This window comes from Marmota marmota, unplaced genomic scaffold, assembly GCF_001458135.2.
Source record: "Marmota marmota marmota unplaced genomic scaffold, marMar, whole genome shotgun sequence".
Classification (NCBI taxonomy): domain Eukaryota; kingdom Metazoa; phylum Chordata; class Mammalia; order Rodentia; family Sciuridae; genus Marmota; species Marmota marmota.
The window spans coordinates 463,431-478,537 of record NW_026000223.1 but is presented as its reverse complement, the minus strand read 5'-3'; the positions used below and the strand labels follow the sequence as shown (position 1 = coordinate 478,537).

Here is a 15,107-nt window from a genome sequence, read left to right as displayed (position 1 = left end):
TTTTTTTTTTTTTTTTTTTGGATGGTGGTGCTGGGGATCAAACCCAGGGCATCATGTGTGCTAGGCAAACACTCCATTACTGAGCTACATCCCCACTATGACTGATGTCTTATATGGCAAATAAAGTAAAAAATGGGTTTAAAAACTCAAAATGAAAGAGAACCATGGTTGCCAGTTTAAAGCAGGAATTTTCTACCCAACTGCTATTCTGCAGAAATTATTCTTTTTAATTTTAAAATATTAATCTTAAAAATTCACTTATCACACAATGTCTGGCAAAACAAAACAAAACAAAACCGCTTAGATCCTTTTTGCAATGTTGAGGTTACTCAAAATATTACCATAGTTTTCAAAATGTTTTCAATTAAAACACTTAATTTTAAAAGAAAGATTTTAGTCTGAAAATGAATACAAGACAATCCTTTTTTTTCAGATCTCGCATTAAACAGTTTAGTAATATTCATTAGAATTCAATTTTATGTCTTATTCTTCCTGATCTTGTATTTTTACGGCATTTTTTCATATTCTAGAAACATTTAGTCTCTCATCCTACTTACATTATACATAAAAAAATCTTTACTAAGTGTTGGGGGTTTAAATCAGTAGTAGAATGTGAGGCCCTAGAGGTTGGATCCCTAACATCAAATAGATAAATAAATAATCAAAGAGCTGGAGGTGAAGCTCAGTGGTAAAGCACCCCTGGATTCAATTCCCAGTATCCACACCCCACAAAAAAGTATAATTATAAAATGCCTATAAAAAATTTCAAGAAAAGCTTAAAATTAATTACAAAGGAAGAAAATACTTCATATTAGATATACTATCCTATCTGAGTATAATAATTAAAAAATGTCCTGTCAAAATACATTATTCTACTTTGTCGGGGATAAATCTCATTCTACTCCCTAAGATTTAAAAATATTCTAATGCATTCCATATACAGGGATCCACATAGATTATCCTCATAGATTACTGAAACATTAAGTCACTTTTAGACTACTGAAACATTAAGTCAGTGTTAGAAGGAAGCTCTGTGGCCCTTAGCCATTGTGATGGTGTGATCATTCACTAAAAAGGTAGAACAAAAATAGTGATTTAAAGCTCTAAAATGTGCTGCTCCAGAAACATCAGTGATGTGGATGGCCTGCAGAATCATAAGGTTTTGGTTCCAAAAGTGGCTTGATATTTAGCAAAATATAAACAAAAGTTACTTTCTCTTTGCACTCTGTTTCATAGATAATGACTTTATTTTATACCTATAATACAAGGAAATTTGTTTCTTATCATTTTCTGAAATATCTAAAGAACCATGGAAAAGTACAAGATCAAATGAAGTCAGTTATAAAATGTTGTTCAAACAATTTTAAACAAGTAGATCTTTAAAAAAAGGCCACAAGGAAAATCTGAGAAGTTTCACATAGCCATGTTATAATTGATTAACTGTTTTACCTAGAGAAGAGATGGATGGACTTGAGATCTCCACATATACTTGACATTGGAATATACATAAGTTTATAAGTGAGACCCTGTGGTTCTTTCTGCTCATTTCCTCAGGGAAAGGATTATTCCTAACATTTCTGGCTAGTTTTCCTTCTTCAAACTTAATTTAGAATTCCTTTTACTAATGTTATACTTTCTAGTTTCCTACTAAATGCTTAATGATTCACTTCCTCTTCTTTAGGCAAAGACTAATTGGGAATTTAAGAAAGTCTGCATACCTAAAAATAAAATACATCTTAATTTGTTTATTTTTCAGTACAACTTTTAAATCATGCAGTAATAGCACCCAAAAACAACCCCAAAATTCAGGGCAATTATAAGGAGATCAGAGAAAAGAAAAAAAGAATATTTGGACAAAGCTTAGTACTACATAATCACATACTGGACACTTGTTATCTAGTGTTTTTTGTTTTTTAAATTATATTTGGGCTATGAGTCAATTTTGGTGGTTTGCTTTTTGTGCTAAACCAATTTTCAACTGGGGTAGGGAAACAGCTAAATTAAGCCCCTAAGTGTGTAGACATGTTGAAAACAAAAAGAGAAGGATTCAACAGCCCCATATCACGGGCCTAGTCCCCAACCCTGTGACGTCAAATAGTTGCCTTAAAACTTTGTACTTAAGAGCAGTTATAAACAGATTTTTAATAGATAAACACTAGATCAGACTCATGATCTCATCTGGCAGTCCTGCATATTTCCCATCCAAAAGTCCCAGCTGGGTTCTCACTGATTGGGCCTCTTCAACTTTGAGCAATAGACTTAAGAGAAACATAGGGAGAAAAATTTAAAAACTGATAAGAAACATACTGACATGGTACCTAGTGAGGGGAGGAGGGCTGAGATAGGCCATCTGGATACTTATATTTTTGAAAAGTTTTGTTTAGTAGAAATAATTCACCTAATTCACAAGCTGTATAAATATTAAGATCAAAAGTCCTAACTTGCACAAGCTGTCAGGAAAAACTGAGATACAGGAAACAGACAGGCATGTGTCTAACCAGAGCCAAAAGGTCTCTGCAGGGCCAGTGCCTCCCTCCACTTCCCTGCTATCCCTCTGCACTCAAGAGTGTGTTCCAGGACTGGATGGCTCCATCTTTTGGCTAAGAAAGTAAATATGTTAATGGTATAGGCTACCTTTAGACTAGTGGCAAATATGTGTTCTTACAGATTTCCCTTTGACACTTTGAAAGTGAATAAGATACCTATTTCAAAGATGAGGACTCCAGCACAAGACTAACCAATTGTTCTCAACTGTTCAGAAATTCGGTAGTCTGAGAACTCAAGTTATTCAACATAAATTATGTACAAAGTTGGAATCATTGTTGTATAAGTAATTGCAGTGTTAACCACAGCGCCAGGAATTTATAAAGATGAAAAAAGTTTTCCTGATGATAGCCGTTGGTTTCTTCAACATTTGACACTACCCAGTGTTTTTTTTTTTTTTTTTTTCCTTTTGGCACTGGGGATGAAACCCAGGGAGATTTTTATCTCTAAGCTACATCTCCAGTCCTTTTTTATTTTGAGATAGGACTTCACTAAGTTGATCGCCTATCCTTGAATTTGTGATCCTCCTGCCTCAGCTTTTCCAATTGCTAGGATTAAAGATGTGTGTCACCATGCCCAGCTAAAGTGCTTTCTATTTCTAATACATCTTTTCTTACAAATTATTAAAAGTTTTTCTAAATTTTTTTTTTGCTACACTGCTGAACTGATAAATTTCTTCAAAAACCAAGACACAGTATATAGTTATATATTATATTAAAATTAAGAGGAATTGAATATAAGTATACAATGAATATATGTTCAGTTATATATGTAAATTAATATAGATACATATTGAATATATGTATGTATACGTGCATATATATATATATATATATATATATTTATACACACACATATATCCTCTTAATTCTTTTACTTATTATAAAGTCTTCTTCGCTTTGGAAGTTTAAAGGATGGCCACCCTTTTCCTCTTCACAACAAAACTGCTTTTCACTTCTTTATCCCAAACTCTGTTTAGGTCTTGAAAAAATACCTTTCCTTTACATCTAATGTTATTAAATGAATAATCCATGTGTCTGTCTACTTATTAATAGATAAAACAAACTGTTAAGAGTAACACAATTCCATTAAATCAGAACTGCCATCACAGAAATGTTACTAATCTGTGTTAAATATTTTAAATCACATAGGATTCCAAAAGAAATCAAATTTACCACTGAAATCAGTCAGATAATATTTATCAAGAACAACTTTAGGGGCAGGGGTTGTAGCTCAGTCAGTGGTAGAGCACTTGCCTTGCACACATTTGATCCTCAGCACCACATAAAAATATATAAATAAATTAAAGATGTGTGTCCCTCTACAACTAAAATAAACAAATAAAGAAAGAACTTCACACCTTTAGAATAGTTGTAAAATTTAAAATAAAAAATAACAGATACTGATGAGGATATGAAGAAATTGGAACCTTCATACAATAATGGTGAGTTCTATAATGGTGCCACATTTATGAAAATCAGTTTGGCAGCTATTTTTTTTTAATTTTTATTTTTTAGTTGTAGATGGACACAATATCTTTATTTTCCTTTCTTTCTTTCTTTCTTTCTTTTTTTTTGGATTTTTAACACATTTGCTTCTTTATTTCAAAATACAATATCTTTATTTGTTTATTTTTATGTGGTGCTGGGAATGGAACCCAGGGCCTCACTCATGCCAGGCAAGCGCTCTACCACTGAGCTACAACCCCAGCCCTTGGCAGTTATTTAAAAAGTTGAAGACACAATTGTCATAAGGAATGGAACAGACACTTCATAGAAGAAATATAATCTGTCAACAAATACACGAAAAAATGTTTAGCATCTCTAGCAATTACAGAAATGCAAATTAAAACTACACTAAAGTTGGGCGCAGTGGCACATGTCTGTAATTCCAACAGCATGGGAGACTGAGACAGGAGGATCGAGAGTTCAAAGCTAGCCTCAGCAATGGTGAGGTGCTAAGCAACTCAGTGAGGCCACGTCTCTAAATAAAATACAAAATAGGGCTGGGGATGTGGCTGAGTAGTTGAGTGCCCCGCCGAGTTCAATCCTCAGTACAAGAAAAAAAAAATTGCACTGAGATTTCATCTCACACCAGTCACAATGACAATTATCAAGAATACAAGTAATAAATGATGGTGAGGATGTGGGGGGAAAGGTACACTCATACATTGCTGGTTGGACTGCAAAGTGGTGCAACTACTTTGGAAAGCAGTATGGAGATTCCTCAGAAAACTTTGAATGGAACCTCCATTTGACCCAGTTACCCCATTCTTTGGAATACACCCAAAGGACTTAAAGTCAGCATACTACAGTGACATAGACATATCAATGTTTATAGCAGCTCAATTCACAATAGCTAAGCTATGGAACCAGCCTAGATTCCCTACAACAGATGAATGGATAAATAAAACGTGGTACATATACACAATGGAAAACTACTCAGCCATAAAGAGAAATGAAATTATGGCATTTGCCAGTAAATGGACAGAACTGGAGACTATCAAGCTAAATGAAATAAGCCAGTCCCCCCAAAAACCAAAGGCTGAATATTCTCTCTGATATGTGGATGCTAACTGACAACACGGGAGGGTGGGGAAGAGAAAAAAGTGCATTGGATTAGAAAAAGAGGAATGAAGGGAAGGGAGAAAGGATGGGAGTAGACAAGACAGTAGAATGAATCGGACATAACTGTCCTATGTTCACATGATATATGACCAGTGTTAACTCCACATCATGTACAACTACAAGAATGGGAAGTTATATTCCATGTATGTATAATATGTCAAAATATATTCTGCTCTCATGTATAACTTCAGAACAAGTAAAAAATTTAAAAATATATATACTTAATAAAGAAAGATACAATTACTATATGACCCAAAAATTCCACCTGTAGATATATGCCCAAAAAGAACTGAAAAGAGACTCAAGATAGTTATATGCCAATATTCACTGCAGTAACACAATAGTCAAAAGGTAGAAAAACTGGCCATCAATAGACAAATGAGTAGACAAAATATTTACATCTATACAATGGATTATTCCGTTGTAGAAAGACAGAACATTATGATTAATGCTACACATGTACAACCCTCATAGTGAATATTCAAAGAAAAAGCCAGAAACAATAGGATAAATATTTCAATATTTAGAATAGACAGATTCATAGAGACATAAAGTAGATCAGATGTTACCAGGGACTTGGGGGAAGGGAGAATGAGAGATACTATTTGATGGCTATGATGTTCTGCTTGGGTTAATGAAAATGTTTTAGAAATACATAGTGATGATCACACAATATGGTGCACATGCATTTGTACACATTGAAATTGTTACAATGGCTAATTTTTACAATTAAAAAATACAACAGAATTGGACATTATTACCCTGTGTGCATATATGATTACATGACCTGAGTAACTCTATATCATGTATAACCAGACAAAAAAGAAGTTATACTCCATTTATGTAGGATGTGTCAAATGCATTCTACTGGGCTGGGGATATAGCTCAGTTGGCAGAGTGCTTGTCTTGCATGCACAGGGCCCTGGGTTCAATCCCTAAGACTGCCAAAAAAAAAAAAAAAAAAGTATTCTATTGTCACTATTGTCATGTATAACTAATTAGAACAAATAAAAGTATATTAAAAATTTTTTAAAGAACAAAAAAATACAACAAAACCACTGAATTTTAACTTTATATGTGTGCATTGTATCTCAATAAAGTTTTTTTTTTGTTAAAATAGAAATTAAAGATCACTTAGAACAATGAGTATAATTGAGAGCAAGGCAAACTACTTACTAGCCTAAGCAATGTATAGTTATAAAGGTAATATGTAGTCATGTATATAGTTTGATTATATCAGACTTCTCTAGTTCTGATATAACAATTTATAGGAGAGTCCAAGGTAATATCTACTTAATAACAATAGGGAAGGAGAGAGATCAAACGAATGACATGTATATAAAGAATCCACAATTTAAGTACTTTAGATGAGCAATTTCCAATACCACTGTTATAGAGCTACTATAAGTAGCAATCAAACTTAACTCTGCTAATCTGAAGTGTTACCTACAAATCATTCTTATTTGTTAAAACAAGATTTCTACTGGGCAACAATGGCAATTAAGGAGTCCTGCCAGTTGCCAAAAATATCCAGGTGGTGTAGTCCCACATCTGCTCAGGGTCTTTAACCTTACATCTGCTCTTCTTCCTCTTTCTTTTTAAAATCTCCACAAACCAGAATTTTTTTACTATACTGGCTAACTTCAGATGTTACTGTATTTGATTTGCCTTTCAAAATTATAAACAAATTAAAAATATAATAGGGTTCTTTAGATTATCAGTTTCCTCTTTCATTAGCATGGAAATTAAAGAACTGACTATGGAAATTACGTATGTGTCACATTATGAATGGGTCAGATATTTTGCTGTCAAGTTAAAGAATAGGTGAGGTTTCCAATCATGTGGATTAATGAGATTATGGATAACCTAAAGGGAAGTATATGTTTGTGTAACCCCCTAATAAAAATTCAGTATTGCCACTTAATCTAACCTACATGTCTTTCCAAAAGATGATCACACTGATTAAAGCACAGTCTGAAAATGGCAGAAAATAAATGGTTTAAAAATCAGTCATTTTGGGAAAAGACTATAACATTGAAGGGATTTCTAAGGCACACAAGACCACAAATAAATCACACATAAAAGTTTTATGATGTCAAGAAACAGTTTGGCCAGGAACTCAGTAAATACCCAATATGCACAGTCTATCCTGAGAAGCTGAAAGCCTGAGCTCATTACAATACAGGTAAATATGAGGACCTCCCCTTAGACTCAAAACAGAACCAGACCTATTTTATTTCAGGTTCTTCCCAAGTAGTATTAAAGATTAGGGGACAGTACACTGGTAATTATAAAGTTTGCTACCAAGGAGAAGAGAGAGCTGAGAAAAATAACCTATAACCAAAACTGAGGACCAGTAAAGCAGGGATCTGGAGCCACTGGCCTAGGGGCAAACCAGCTTTAACACCTCTATTTCTGATGATAACCCTCAAGCACCAAGAAAAGATGGTAATTATGTTTGTTGTATTCAATTTAGCATGGCAAGGAAGGAAACATGGTTTTATTCTATTATCATTTAAACATTAAAACAATAAACTTCAGTTATCTATTTTAAAAAAATCAATTTACCCCTTAAGGAAATGAGGGACTGTTGCCTTTATAGATGACAGGTCACTGCAAAAGCCTATCTTTATACACACACCAAAAATAAAGCAAGGCAAGGGGAGCCAATTCTATGATGGGGATTCAACTACTGTTACTTCCTTTATGAGAATAATGAAAAAAAATATTTCTGCATTTAGAAAGATGCTCACCTGGTTAGAATAAAGGAAAACACTGCATAAATCACAAAATGTGCACCTCACACACACACTTTTGCAGAGCTGGGGATTGAACCCAAAGCTTCACACATGCTAGGCATGTGCTCTACCAAGGCAGTTATTCTGATTAAAGGTCATCTATCCAAAAAGATTCTGGAATCCTAAAACATTCCTGAGTGCTTTACATGAAAAATAATCTGTTTCTTTTGAGAGTACACATTTTTTTTTCAAAGTAAAAAAACACAATAGCTATTATGCTGAGTAAACAGACTCACATAAAGGCTTTCCCTTGGGCCTCTAAGTCATCAAAGTATCATATCAGGTATCCAAGCTACCCTCTTCCCGTGGTCTGCTCAGAGAAGCAGCTGGTGGGAGCATCTGCAAGTACTATAACATTACAGAGAGCAGTCCCAAGTTTTCAGAAGCCTAAGAATGGTACTTCTATTGTAACTAGTAGAGTACTCACTTGCCTTTTAGGAAGCACCCTGTATGCTCTACTGCTTTCATCTACACTTAATTCATACCTCCTTAGGTCAACTGCCTGGAACATGCTGGAGCCAGACCTGAGGCTCCTCACTTTAGGACCAGACTTCAACAACTGAAAGTAAATTCTGCTTCTTTCCACCTTTTCTTGGCAGAGCTCCCATAAGCTGTTTTGCTTTTCAAAATACCAAAGAAAGGAAATGTTTTCTAAAACAATGCTGGTAAAAGCTACAAAACATATGGCAAACAAGATGCCTACAAACCAAATGTGTACGGTATCTTTACTCAATACAAATGACTAACATTTTATGCAAAATGTCTTTTGGGCAAGTCTTAGATATAAATTTTTTTTCAAAATAAAGACTGTGATTTGTTTTTTAAATAACAACAGAAGTCACATACCTAAAAGGGAAACCTCATAATATTAAAAAAAAAAATCAAGATTCTGATCTCTTTTTGACATAGACGTTTAGGGTATAATGATGACCCTTGCACATCTGATCACAATTCATTGAGAAAATTCTTTAGAGGACTCATTACATAAAGGAATCTCTCCATGTTATATTGAGCAGTTTGCCTTCCCTTTAATTTCCAATCCAAAGAAGTTTTATTAACTTCCCACCACCTCTAAGGAAACCGCTATGATTATAACATTAGCATATACTTACATTCAAAGCATTCTTTGCAGCTTCTGCTTCAGAGCGACTGTCAAAGCTGACAAAACCTACAGGCTGAGGAAAAAGAAAGAGAAATACAAAGAAAAAAAGTCAGGTAATATCTTTTTCTGGGGTCAAGGTTGATGTCAATTGAAAAGCTAAGATAAAGAAATGACCACAAGCGACAGGTAGAAGTAAGAATAAGACCCAAAGAATCATGACTCAGTGGTATAGCCACATTTCTAACATGAATCAAAGGGATGGTCAGTAATGGTGGTTCTTCAAGAGCACAGCTGGGGATTTAGAGAATCATTAAAAAACAAAACTAAACTAAAAAACTTAGAGGTGATTGGATGATGAGCAGGAGTAAATAAAGGGATACAGACAATTTGGAGTTGAAGAGGCTCTACTTTCTTAAATTGAATTCACTATTTCAGTTTCTTCATCTTTTAAAATGGAAAGAGAATAGAATTACCACCAACGACACAGTGGTTAAGCCCTATACTCTTACTGCATGACCAAAATTACAAAGTGAGCATGCATGTCTATCTCAAATCCCTAGGGATGCCTTCAAAAAAAAAAAAAAAATCCTGTATTATAGGCATAAACCACACTGTATGTGGGAGCCATAATCCCTTTGGACTCTATTTTAACAGCCAAGCAAGTTACATGCAATGTAGCTTATTTCAGATGAACCAGAGAGACAAAAGTGATTGAGAGGCAAGTATGCCAAGTATTTGGCTTAAAAAAGAGAAAGCAAGCAACCAAGCAAGCAAGCATATAGCTAATCTCCAAGAAATTTGTAGGAACTGCCAGGCCACTGAATACCAGCTCCATTCTGTATCTTCTGTGCTCCGTTCTCAATTAGGGACTCTGCCTGAGTTATTAGGGGTTTGAGGAACAGCATGATTCTTCACCATCGGATATTCATATCACTTGTAAAAGTTTACCCATTTAACCTCTTAAAAGAAATGGAAAAGAATTGGGAGTACAAGTGAATTTGGTTGATATTTAATCATTTTATTTGAACATACAAATCAGCCTTAATATAACTATGTTGGAGGCATCATTTTTGCCACATTTTGGGACAATCCCAAATATCCTAGCTAGAAGACTATAGAACTACACATTATCTTCCTACGCTAATCCTAATAGAGCTCACCCTTAATTTTAAAGCAATAGTAACCACAACAAAAAATCAAATCCTAACTGGAATTAAAAAAGAGTGTTAAACCCCATTTAATACTCCTGGAGAAAGTAAAAAAGTTATCAATTATTCAGAAGTTTGAAATTCTTACCTGCTTAGATGTAAGCTTTATAAGAGAGCCCTCATAGCCCTGGAAATAAGAAGAACCAAGTTTAGCCCTCAAAATGAATATGGGATGGGGAGAATGTAATACCACCTAGCTAGTAAACATGACCCTCTATGACTATCTAGCTTTTTGCACAAATGCCTCCCAAGTTAGTTGGGAAAGCAAATTATAGACACATAACCCCACACACCCCTATTTTATTACTTGGGGCCCAAAAGAAATCATGTAGTTATCTATGTTTTTCTCTTTTCTATTTTTTCCATGAAATTATGCAATATAGGGTAATGGGAATGTTTGTCAACAACAGATCTTTGTCTTCTTAGACTCGGTAAGGATAGGGATTTCATAAAACTAGGAGAGGGAAGAGAGTAAATTTAATAATAAGGTTAGAGCATGTTTAATTTGGTCATACATTTGCTAATAAAATAATAATAATGAAACGCTTAAGCATACAATTTATTGATCAAAACCTCAGATGACCAGAAAAGGCTGAACAGACAGTGATACTGCATTTTGTTGAATTCTGCTTAGTTAATGAAGTAGCTGGTTTCCATAATGCTGGGACATGCAAAACCTCCCTCTGGGGTTTCTATTCCAGCTCATTCCTAAGGAAGATGGAAACATCCCCTAACTTTTCCACTACCTCTCTTCTCCCTTCCCCCAACTAGTTCCTCAGGATAAGAGTAAGAAAGTGTGTTCATTTCTGGAAATAATCAATGGCTAGTGGCTTTCTCTGATGGATGACAGAAAAAAACACCACTTGACATGATTGACCACTACACATATCAGTACAAAGACAGATTTGTAGACTAGGGTCAGCCTCCAGGGACTTTAATTAAAAGAGGGTTGTTAGTAATGTATCAAGGTCCTAACTTTAGCATTGGGGTTTTTGGACAGGACTTTAGGATTGATTCATCCTCACATCTTTCCAGCACAAAACTTGGTTACCAATTAGCTACTATAAACATTCTACCTCCCAGGCCTTGAGCTCTTCTGGACAGAGAGGTCATGATTCATAGTCCTGCCTCTTTCTTTTTTCAAGGTAGGCTCTCTCCTAAAAAACCTGGAGGCTTAAACAGTCCCAAGGTCTCAGAGGCAAAGGACAAATGGATATTTCATTCAAGTAAAACATCACTGGCAGGGAAATACCATGCTCTGAAACCACAAAGAACTGTATAATATCATAGTTTAAAACAGGAATGGCAGTCAAATGCCTGCCTCTTTGGTCCTGCCATTTATTATGTGTGCAAACTTGAGCATAATATATAGTCAACTGTTCCAAGTTTCATTTTCATCATTTGAAACAATGGGGCTAAGCCACCTTAAGGAACTGTGGTAATAATGAAATGAGATAATAATACATCTAAGGGCTTTGTTGGCCAAATCTTCCTCTTATACATACAAACATAACAATATTTTGTCGGTTAAGATCAACTAGGGGCTGAGGATATGGCTCAAGTAGTAGTGCACTCGCCTGGCATGCATGAGGCACTGGGTTCGATCCTCAGCACCACATTAAAAAAAAATAAAATAAAGATATTGTGTCCACCTAAAGCTAAAAAATAATTTTTTTAAAAAAAAAAAGATCAACTAGCTTAAAAAGTCACAGAAATGGCTCTTTTTATACAGCTGTGATTCTGTATATGAAACTCTGTGAATTCCATAAAGTTGGCACTCTCTTCATAATACCTTCTTCTCCTTTCCCATTTCCTATTAGCCAGTCTTGGATTACCCTTCCTGTTTCCCTCTGTGCTGTCATCATTACTACTTCATTCTGCAGTTGGCTATGAGAATGCAGTGAGGTCTACCACTACATGGTGTCTTCTTGGCATACAACCTAGACTCTAATCTTTCCTACTAAGCTGAATCCTGTCCAACATGTCCTGCCTCAATCTGGATGGATCTTTAATCAGAAACCAAGACTGTCTATCACCTAACCATAAGGGTGACCCCGGACAGGTGTTGTAGTTGACATATCCACAATGACCAGCTCAGAGCTCCTGGACATAGGCCCTGAGATCATGAAGCCTTCAAGGCCCATATTCTGATAAGTTCTAGTTTCCTCCTATCCTCCAAAAGCCAGCATGGTTATTTCAACTTTAGTCCAATTTCCTATTAAGTTTTCATTCCCAGTAATGTTAAATATCTCTAAAGTAACTTTATTTCCACAGTCAGGAAGGACAGGTGATTGCATTAAATATTTCACTAAACACAGAGAAAGATTCCTCTTAATTTATACACAGCTTTCTACAAAATTTTGTTTGAAATTTAGAACTTTTGCCACGGAAAAAATAATAGTGTTCAAAAAAGACTATTTTTAAATGTCTCCTTATCAAGAATACTATTCTAACTAATAAGGAAGCAACTGACAGGATTTGATTTACCTTATTGCATTTGAAATATAAATAGGTAGTATGTAATTTGTAACCTTTTCATTGTCTATAGTTAGCCTCAATTGGAGTAGAACAAACAGGGGAGATTACACGGAATAGAGACCCCTGGGACCAGATGCATATTCACATCAATAAGAGACCTCTCTAGCTAGATGAGTTGTTGGGAGGCCAAAAGGCAGTTTCAGTCTATCTTCCTAGGTGAGACTGTGCATTAAAACTCAGTTGTTAACTTTCTTTTACTCATTAACCTTTTTGAAAACATCTCTTTACAAGGTGCTCTCTCAAACATTTTTTCTTCCTCCAAAAAGCCCCCACAAAGCATGGAAAACACAGCCTTTTTGTATCCTTCTACAATTTCTGAAAGATATAAAAGGTACCTTAAATGGTCTGAAAAGCAGATAGAGCTCCCGAGGTTTGATATCCAGAGGGAGACCACTGACAAATAGGGTCCGAACCTAGAAAAATAAATTTAAGAAGTGAGTAAAGGTGTGGACACAAGCCACAAGATAGCTGTCACCTGAAATTTCAAAAATATTTCCCCAATTATTCATGGCTCCTACCAAATCCATGCTCTTTCCATGATACAATGAATACTGTAATGTGGAGATGCCATTAAGCTCTTATAGTTATTTGTACTTGGATTTCTCAATGAATTATATCTAGCTGATTTAAAATTATAAATTGACTTCCCATTCTCCAACCAACTACTTCCCAGTTCTAAAATCAGAGAAGGAAGTTTGTGTTTCCTTATAATTTAAGTACTAGCTTAAGAAAAATACAAAATGAGTACGGTAAATCTACCACTCCTGTGCTCTAACCATATGACCACATAAGGAGCTTCAAAACTAAAACCTGAAACAATTTATTTCTCCTGCTTTTCCTGTTACTGCTTCCCTCAATGATGTTAATTACAATAATTTTAAGAAATATAAAAGTACAATAAATACGTCAAACACATCCAAGTAGTAGCTACAGTGTGTAATTTTGCATCTGCTCCGTTCTATTCCCAATGTATTCTTCTATGGTACCACCAGCATGTATGTCTACTACGTACAAGGTAACCACTAGGTGCTGTTGACAAAACTCATTCAAGACATATATATAAATATTCATGGTTCAAGGCGCCCAGTACAAACTATGTGCTTAGTGTCCACCAACATACAGAACATAAATGACACTGAGAATGAGAAAGCATATTAGCATCTGAATGTGAACTTAAAGCACTGGTAGGATTTTAACCAGATGGAGACAAAGGTGAGGTGAGGGTGGGTAAGAATCACAGGCAGAAAAAGTATTAACCAAGGTAATGATGTGGGGGACAGTACACTGTGTTCTGCGGGCAGGGTGGGCCAAAACTGAACAGGAATTTGTAACTTTTTCATGATCTACAACAAAAATTACTGTTTCATGTGTACTTAAAACAGATATGTGTTTGCTGTTGTTGGGTAGAAACTTAGGTCAAACCACAGGGCATATCAAAAGCCTAGGAAACTGATCTTGATTCAGTAGGCAAGGAATAGCCATTGAATATCCCCATTTTTTATTCTACCCAGGTAATACAATATGATTAAGTTCTTCATTAGGTTATCTATCATGTCGATACTTAAAGAAAAATTCAATGCTCAACTGTTAACCACCCATAAATATAAAAGATTTTTCCTCGGTGAGAAATAGAACATTTCCTAGGTTTCTGACACTTTCTACTGATTCTGATTGTACAGAAGCACAAACTAGCAAGCAAGACCCTTTTATTAACCTAGAATAGTATACAACAAAATGTCAGGTCATTTGTATACAGGTATTTAATAAACACTATTATGATACAATAGTGCCAGAATTCTAATTTATTATTTATATTTCAAGCAGATATTTTTACATAATTGATATACAATGAACTATATACATCTTGAAAGTATACAATTTAAGTTTTGACACATATAACCTGAGAAACCATCACAATTAATACACTACCAAGAGTTGTCTCACATCCCTTTAATCCTTCTTCCCAGCTTGGCCCACCATCTCCCATTCTTAGGCAAGCACTAATCTGGTTTCTGATGCTGAAGATTACTATGTATGTTCTGAAAGTTTACACGAATGGCACCACAGACTATGTACCCATTGTCTGGATTCTTTCACCCATCCATGTTGTCAAATGTATCCAAGTCTGTTCCTTTGTCACTGAGTGGTATTCCGTTATATGGATATCACAGTTTATCTATGTACCTGTTGACATTCAATTTCTTTTTGGCTTTTGTAAATAAAATGGCTATCAGTATTCACATACAAGTCTTCATATGGATGTATACATCTTTTTTTTTTTTTTTTTTTG

At 35.0% G+C, this 15,107-nt stretch overlaps 1 protein-coding gene across 1 annotated transcript in view; it reads right to left on the bottom strand.

Moving 5' to 3' along the window:
• Rbpms (RNA binding protein, mRNA processing factor) overlaps positions 1-15,107 on the bottom strand; it is a 107,476-nt gene that overhangs the window by 64,075 nt on the left and 28,294 nt on the right. Inside the window, exons 3-5 of the mRNA XM_048792751.1 lie at positions 13,153-13,230; positions 10,368-10,406; positions 9,082-9,144 (exon numbers count right to left, since the gene is read on the bottom strand). Of these exons, the coding sequence (XP_048648708.1) occupies positions 9,082-9,144; positions 10,368-10,406; positions 13,153-13,230 (180 nt within the window). The remainder of the gene's footprint in view (positions 1-9,081; positions 9,145-10,367; positions 10,407-13,152; positions 13,231-15,107) is intronic.